The sequence below is a fragment of the Symphalangus syndactylus genome, chromosome 22, assembly GCF_028878055.3.
Source record: "Symphalangus syndactylus isolate Jambi chromosome 22, NHGRI_mSymSyn1-v2.1_pri, whole genome shotgun sequence".
NCBI classification, from domain to species: Eukaryota; Metazoa; Chordata; class Mammalia; order Primates; family Hylobatidae; genus Symphalangus; species Symphalangus syndactylus.
Genome location: NC_072444.2, coordinates 56,340,022 through 56,348,987, shown reverse-complemented (window position 1 = coordinate 56,348,987; position 8,966 = coordinate 56,340,022). Strand labels below are relative to the sequence as shown.

The 8,966-nt window shown below is 35.6% G+C and overlaps 1 protein-coding gene across 1 annotated transcript in view; it reads left to right on the top strand.

Annotated features, from left to right (window-relative positions):
• The first annotated feature begins 576 nt into the window (after positions 1 to 576).
• The window catches only part of DPP10 (dipeptidyl peptidase like 10), a 1,432,672-nt gene continuing 1,424,282 nt past the window's right edge, over positions 577 to 8,966 (top strand). Inside the window, exon 1 of the mRNA XM_063631313.1 lies at positions 577 to 1,017. Within this exon, the coding sequence (XP_063487383.1) occupies positions 958 to 1,017 (60 nt within the window). The 5' untranslated portion in view covers positions 577 to 957. The remainder of the gene's footprint in view (positions 1,018 to 8,966) is intronic.

The following is an 8,966-nucleotide window of genomic DNA, read 5'->3' as shown; positions in this document are numbered from 1 at the left end:
GACATTAGGGACAGAGAGGTGACCATTTGGGGAGTTAGACTGGTGTGAGCTAACTACCAGTTTGTCCCAGGCGGCCAAAAAATATGGCTTCAAGGAAAGCAATGGTCAAAAATAAAGGTTTAAAAAAAAAAAAAACAACATTGTCTTGCTTTGGTGCAATATCCAAAAACTACAATAACTATTGTATTTGAAAACTTTTTAAATATACCTTAAGCTTTCTGCCACCTTACAGAAAGGACAGTCTCTTGGCTGGCTTTTATGGCTAAATTTTAAAAATATCCATAGGGAATATCAGTCCTTCAACCTATAGATATAAAACCCCCAAATTCTGAAACTGCCAACAGGTTTTTTTTTTTTTCCACAGCATTTACTTGTGTTTTGATTACAAGAAGTACCCAGGAAGGAATAAAATTTAGTAACAGAATGAGGATGTTATGATTTTTTTTTAAACTGGGTTGGTGGTGGGGAGAGAGAGAGAAATATTTTGCACTAGAAAAACTATAATCTGGAGAGACAGAGGAGTTGAGAGTGCGCCTTTAAACTGCAGGACTGCAATTGATCTCTGTATGTTTTCTGGTTTTCGTCCCTTTGAAAGGGGAATGAGAGCCAGGATCATTGGCTGTACTGTGGAGCTGTCACATCTCCATACTGAAAAGGTACACTGCAAGTGAATTTAAACCGTTTTTGGCTTTCTATTCCATATTGCCAAGAGCTTTGAGACTGATGAACCAAGTAAATGCTTTATTTAGGGCTAAGTGAGATACAGATTCCTCCAATCTGACAGCGTTTCAGCCTCCGGAGTGAGGAAGCAGCAGAAACAGAAGCAGCAGAAGCAACAGCAGTAGCAGCAGCAGCAGCAACAGCAGCAGCCCCTACCGAAGTCCAATAGAGGAGACTTGATCTCTAGTTCATTCTGGAACTCCGCCTGGGATTGTGCACTGTCCAGGGTCCTGAAACATGAACCAAACTGCCAGCGTGTCCCATCACATCAAGTGTCAACCCTCAAAAACAATCAAGGTAGGATCTGGTTTTGTTTCTTCTCTCTGCTTTTGCACATGTGTCTTCATTCATCTACCTAACACATGGGCATTGATATATCGGGGTACTGACAGTGGACATACCTAGTTGATTTGAGTTTGAATTGAAGGTTGAATTGCAATAAAGCATTTGGCTCTGCATGTATTTGTAGACGGGAAAGAATAGTTTCCACTGAACACTTCTTTCATCTCAATGACTTTTTTTTTTTTTTACTGAGAATCTATCAGTGATATATTTCCAGAAGAAAGTTTAGTGAGTGTCTAGAAGAGTTTCCAGTCCATGCCAATTTTCTTGATAGAACTGGTGAAGAATTTGCAAACTGCTAGAAATAAATAGCATCAAATTGACTGCAAATCTGATAACAGGATTTCATTGTCATATGAATTTTGGATCTCTCATCCTTTTTTTAAAAAAGTTCATCCTTCATCGTGAGCATTGAACTGGTGGTTATACTAAAGTGATTATAGTGAAAGAGGATGAAAGACTAGAGAGAGTATAAAATCACATGCCCTTATTTATATCACCATGTAACTCAAAACCAATGAGATGATTGGAGACACTCTTCAATGCAGGTGTTGTTTAAAATTTGAGGCTTTTCTGACAGCACGTGGTTAAAGGTAAAGAACAAACTCACAGTTTCACTCTTCTGTTTTAGTTTCAACTCGTGCTTGTACCATTCCCTCTGTTTTTATTCGGGATGCTCTTACTTCCAAGAAGGCTTATAAACAACCAGGCTTGCAATCAAAGTTTACTATATCTTGGCATTTACTTGAATTGTATTATTATCTGTGTGGATATTTTGCAACTTGAGGGAAAGTGATGGATTCGTCTGAAACTCTTTTATGAAAAAAAAAAAAAAAACTAAAACAAAAAACGTGATATCCTGACAGGGCATCTTTAGTTACTGCAATCTCTCATTAACATACAAGTGCATACCTTTTGCTACTATTCCAGAATTTGATAAGCCTGACTTTTTATGATTTATATTATGTTTTGGTTTATGTCTCAGGCCTTTAATAATATTGCTTAGACTGTAATTACAAAAGGAATATAATTTTCAACAATGTCTCTTCATGAATTTACCTACCCTTTGCCAGAGTGTTTCAGTGATAGGTGAACCATAAACTAAACATGTTCCTCTATTTATTAGCAGTGACTTTTAAAAGCAATGGGGTTTCCAGGGTATATTAAATGATGCATAATTAGATTCCCATCATACATAAACGTAGGGAGTTAACTGAAATCATGCAGAACTCATATTCAGGTAATTTACACCATCTCTAATAACAAAGATACGAGAATCTTTTTCAGCATTAGATTTTCTGTGCTGTATCTAAGTTTAGAAATAAAAAATATTGAGCTTTTGGATATAAGTTTTCCTCTGTTTGTCAGTTTCCCACATACATCAATTATCTAAGCCCATCACCACTGTACAAAGCCAAAATAGTAAACACATGACACTCTACATTGGGATATATAAGCTCTAGTGGAAAATATGTGTTGAAGCCTAAAGTGGGATAGACTTACAAACTGGCTGCCTACTGCTAAGTATGTTTAGAATGCTATAACAAAACCAGTGGCTTCCTGTTTAAGAGTTTGAGGTCACAGGAATCAAGCATTTATTTTCCCTTTTCTTTATTGAGTAAGCACAAATGACTACTACTTTCTGAGACTTTGAATAACTTCCTTTATTAGTGCTCTGGCATTGACTGCCTGCAAACAAACTGTGGAACAGAAAAAAAAAATGTTTCTAGTGTAGGGGTTTTACATCATCTTGCTGATCTTGCAGATGCTGTTTTTTCCTTCTAACTGCAGCTGTTGAATTGAAATGAAAGGCATCATAAAAATTGGACAACCCACCACTTAACAATGTATTATATTAATGGCTTAATGAAGGAATCTTGAATCAAAGCTCTGGGTAATTTGGTTAATTGTACAAGTTAAATCCTTTTGTGCACCCCACTCCCAAAATTGCTCTGGGGAGCAAAAAAATGCTTGTGATGTTCATAAAATATATATAGTTGCAAGCACTGAACTATTAAGGGAGTAATTACTTGAGTATTTTCCAATTTGCAACAGTAAAAAAGGGATGAGTGGAAAAGCTCTAAGAGTTCAAATTATGTGCTCAATTATGAAACATTTATAGCTTTTGGAATTTATACTAAAAATGGCTATCTATATTTAGGTAATGCATTAGCCTATGAAAAAATACAATAACAATCTAAAGAAAAACTCTAAGATGAGAGAGTTTTGGGAAGCTATGGGACATTGGAGCTCAAAATACTCTTTGAACTATTAGAATTTTAGTTTCAAGCATGGTTGTTTAAAGTTAATTTTTTTCCTCACTCTTAAAGTTACTATCAGATAATTTTAAGTAACCCTCCCTCATGGAATCTGGTTGGTCTGCAGATAATGATAACCCACTTTGAGGATCTGGAAATAAATAACTTGCATATTGCTGCATTTTAGAAATTCAAAAACCTCTAGAGACTTTTCTACCAAAGCTCAGTGTAATAACCTCTAGAGAACTTTTCCCCCATCAGTATAGTAAATGCTGACTGTTTGTTCTCTCAACAGTTAAACTACAGCTAAAAAGAATGCAATGGGAGTGAACAAATGTGAAATGCATTGCTACAATAGCTGTAAAGGCCCAAAGTGTGCAGGAGGAGAAAAAACAGCTCTGTGTGTGTGTGTGTGTGTGTGTGTGGGTGTGTGTATGTGTGTTTTCTCCTCCACTTGAAGTTCAAGAAGTGATGAAGTCTATAGTGGGTCAAATTCAGCAATTGTTGCCAATGAAGGCTGTTTGTGGCCATGATGTGTCAGAGTTGGAAAAGAGGGAATTGGGAGAAGTTATAATGGAACAAGATGATCAACAGTATTCAGGTTGCTTGACACTTGCTTTGGTCATTCTGGCCATTCTTTAGCTCAGCCAGTTACTGACACGATTTTCCTGGCATACTTGGGCAGGTATGTTCCTATCGTCAAAACCAGTAAGGGAGAGAAAAGGGAGTCAAATAAGGGTGCCAAGTGTGTTCTCAGATCACTTTGGGTGACATGCTCAATGCAATTCACTCTGAAAACTTTCCTCTATTTCAGAGCTTGTAAAGGAGTAAAGCTTTTCCTGATATGATTACAAATCTTCCTGTGAAGGTAACAACAATCTTTTACTCTGAGATGTTTAATGGAAAGTTTTAGGAACTATCTGGGAATGCTAAATAGAGATCAGATCTTTGCGTTATTATAAACGTGATTTCTGAAGAATGTCCACCACCATGGGTAGCAAACTTGAATTTTTCCTTCACCGTTATGGCTTCTCTTGGCTGCACTGAAAGTAAATTAAACCTTTCAGCTAAATCTCTGGTCTTGGTTTACTTCTTTTGCTAGTGGAATAGCAAACTTAGAATTTTGCCTCTAAAATTTGCAGATTTTTTCTTATTTCTTTCACATTTGAATATCAGTCTAGCATCCATGTGTGTCTAAAGTGAGTACAGGAAATCCTGCATCCTTTTTGAAGTTATAAATTGTGAGTAACTTATCTGGGGTAGTGATTCCTAGATCAATAATTATACGTATTATATTTTATATGGTAACTCTGAAATACAGTACACAATATTTCTTTATCCTTCCCATTTAGTGACCAGTCTTCCTCTTTCTCTTTCCTTTTTACAAGACCTGCCTGATTTATTTTAATACTGCCTTCACACCCAGGTTTTCACTTCCATTTAGAAAAGGGTCTCAAGGTCTAAAAGTTCTAGTTACTTTCTACATAGCCTTGTTGCAAGTTTTTACAAACTATACTTAAATGAATCTTTAAGATTTTCATTGTCTTCAGAGTACATCTTGAGCTGGCAAACTTTTCATGGTGATTTTTACTGCCTTTTATATTGTAATATTGATGAGTCATTGTGCTAATAAAGACTTTTTCCCCCTTGCTACTTCTAATCCATAGCCTCAGCCAAATGAGGCATAGGAAACAGAAGATAAGGGGTTAAAAGAGGATGAAAATCTTATCACAAGTATATATTGTTAAATGTGTAGGCTTGGAACGTGGTGGTTAGGAAATAATTTCTTTAGCAAATTGGTATTTTGGAGTGTGACATTGCCATGAATTGGCACGATGAGATGGCTTGGAACTACAGCATTGCAATCTTACTGGTTGTTAATTTTTTTTTTTTTTTTTTTTTTTTTTTTTTTTTTTTTTTTTTTTTTTTTTTGAGACGGAATCTGACTCTGTCGCCAGGCTGGAGTACAGTGGCACAATCTCGGCTCACTGCAACCTCCGCCTCCCAGGTTCAAGTGATTATCCTGCCTCAGCCTGCTGAGTAGCTGGGTCTACAGGCACCTGCCACCACGCCCGGCTAATTTTTGTATTTTTAGTAGAGACAGGGTTTCACCATGTTGGCCAGCATGGTCTCAATCTCTTGACCTCATGATCCACCCCTCTCAGCCTCCCAAAGTGCTGGGATTACAGGCGTGAGCCACCATGCCCGGCCCACTTGTTGTTAATTCTATACCCCTAACCTAAATGCTGGACACTGACAAACCTGTGTTTCACATAGTACTTGAACTTGAATTGCAAGTTATTCTTAAAGGGTATTTCATAATTAAATGTATAAATTATATCCACAAAAATTTAGAAATGCAAGGAGTGTTTAATAACAAAAAATCCACCTCTGTGTGTCATTGCAATATGCAAAATGGAAGATTCTCCAATTTCACTATTACAGTATATGAAATTCTAAGTGCAAAGATTGTTACATACTTCTATATTGAACCTTATCTTAGAGAGTCTTCCTATTTCTAATCCTAAGAACTTTACTCATAAGAATACATAAAAAGAAACTTCATAAAATTGTCGACTCAACATAGATTCATACACACTAAAGAAAGAGTTACCACTGGTAACTCTACAGCAACTGAATTCACCAGTGAGTTCCACACTTCCATTTAGCAAGGTACAGATTTTCCTTCAGCATTAGGATGAGTCATTCTAAGTGGTGATAGCTAAGGAAATCAAAAGAAAAAACTTACAAAAATTAGAAATGAGGATATCGTATGTGTGTGAGAGAAAATTTTTTTCTCTTAGCAATGGTCTACATATTTTTAATTATTCTGACACAGCTTCCTTATATGCTTAAGGCAAAATCACAGCCTGTGATAAACATGAATAGGACCATCTGCTAATGACAAATTTATCACCATTTACAATTTCCATTTATGGCCAAGTATTTAAATCTTAAATAATTATAGGACAATTTATTTCAAATTACTATAAATTCAGCTGTTTTTAAAATGAAGCATTATAGTTTTTTCTTTTTAATAGTGACTATAATAATTGGCCAGCTTTACATTTTATAGCTTATATCTTCGTAAAATCAAAAGTTTCTTTTTTATTTGACATTTATAGTGTTTGAATGTCAACTTTTACTTTTAAGAAGCATTCTTGTATAATATAATTTCTAGGTAAATTTAAACGGTTTTATGAAATATTTAGTATTTATTTTATTCTTGAAAAAGTAATGTGTTAATAATTTTCTAGAAATTCATGTTTTGGTCAGTTAGTGAAGACATTCTTGATGGTAAATTTGTGATGACAAATTACTAATTCTCACTGAAAAGACATTATGGTTCTACAAATGAAGCACGGAGGTAGTAAGCTAAGATAGTGGTTATCAAAGTGCTGTCCCTAGACCAGCAGCATCAGCATCTCCTGTGAACTCATTAAAAATGCAAATTCTTGGACTCTACTTAGACCTACTAAATCAGAAACTCTTGGGGTAGGGCCCAGCAATCTTTGGTGGGTGATTCTGATGCATATTGCTGTTCTGGAACCACTGAGCTAAAGTATTACAAAATAAGGCACATCTGTGCTATTGTCAGCCTGTAAGAATTGTCTGAGTATCACAGAAGAGGTCTAAACAGCTTCAGAATGATACTTAGGGTTATTAAGTAACATGAATTCTATGAGAGCCAAAATCTCATCATTAGGCTTATCTCTTTTATTCCTCACAGGGATTACTTGATACTATGCCTTTCACCCAGTAGACATTAAATATATATTTGTTGGTTATTAGTGACTGTTAAGGTCATTTAGTAGAGGTGATGCTCTAAGAGGACCTAAATAATATTGTAAGATGTTACTCAACAGGTAAGCAGGTTAGAGGCCTTGCTTTTTGTTTTAAATTCATAGAAAATTTCTCAAAGAAGTATACTGACATTTTGGCTTTTGATGGTTTTGTTCTCTGATCTTGGTTTGGGGCCATCTGGTAATCAACACATTTTGGTAACTGGGGGGATTTAGAATCATACTAATTTTTTTGTCCAGAAATCATGCTGGACAAATATCTCCCTTCTTGCCAGCTGTATCTGAAAATTGGCAAACAATGGTAGGGAGGAATATCATCACATTAGCCTTTCTCCTTGTCTTTATGACTGTTCTTTGGCCCTTAGATATGTGCCAGGTTGGTAGGGCATAATTGGAAGTAGTACACAACTGGAACAACATGAATAATTGTGAATGAAGCTGGCCTTCCACGGACAGACACAGCATAATATTACATTAGCAGAACCAGATTTAAGCTGGGGGATAAGCTGTGAAATAAGGAAATTACTTCTGAACTGGCTGATTTCTTGGAAATTCTTCATAGCACTGTGATGTTCTTCTTTTTTTTTATAGTTACCACTGGGAAGAAAAGTAAAATGCATACAGTCTACCCTACTACCTGCAAATGGATATAAGGCAGATCAGATGGCTTTTTCTTTAGAGGGGCATCCTTAAGTTGAGTTCTCACTCTCCCTTTACCACATGAATCATGTGGCCTTGGGGAAGGCAATTAACCCTCTTAAGGATTTTTCCCCACTAACAGAAGGGCAATAAACTTAAATTATCTGCCCAAACAAAAACGCTATGTAAGTGCTTTGTATTATGATTTGTTCTAGTAGCAATTTTTAAGGATACGACATTTTCATAAAGAGTTGTATAGTGAGAACCAATTTTTATGACATAAAAGCTGAGAATTTTATTTGCAATTATTATTAACTATAATGATGACAAAAATTCATTCTGAAGTCACCGGGGAATGAAAAGTATCTTCTAATATTGTAGTAACATCTGAAAGATTTCATCATGAACCTTTACCAAGGAGGTAGGGGAAGAAGAAGATTGGATTCAAATGTCATTGAAAGAACTGATTAATTCAGTAAAAAAAATGCAGTTAGTCATTCCAGTGCTGTGCTACCAAAATGGAAAATACCTGGATAGCTGCATTGATGGTATGTATGGTTGCATTGAGGAGGAATTTTATCATGGAATAAATATAGTCTTAATCTTATCTCTGTGCTTCTAGACTTGATATTTCCTTTGCCGCACATACCTTCCCCATCCCCCAAACCCCAAAAATGGTTCTTTTAGCAAACTCCTATTCTTACTTTAAATCTTATGCAGAATTTTCTCAGTGAGAATTTTCTCATAATCTCCTAGTCAGACTGTTATGTTCTTACCTAATCACCTATGTTCTCATATAGTCTTCTGTACCTCTTTAATAACAATTAATCTTTTGAGTTATAATTATTTGTTTCCATGTGAGTCTCTCTACTAGCTATTAAAGTGCTTTGATTTTTTTTTTACTTTTGTTAATCTCAGTGCCTGTCCTAATATCTGCCACATAGCAGGAGCTCAATTAATATTCTTTAAATAAAAGAACAAAGAAAGCTATAAATTCATTTGCCTTCCCAAGAAATGCAGTTTGACTTTTGAGTTCAGAAATATACTGGTCTTCATTGAGCTAAGCAGAACTAAACCTGTTACTTTGAAATATGCAAACAGCATTTGAAGGAAATAACAAGGTTCCTCAGGGATTGTGAGAACAATGTGCTCTTTCTCTTGAGGATAAGTGGCTTCTGTAAGTAAAAAAAAATAAGTTTTGCAT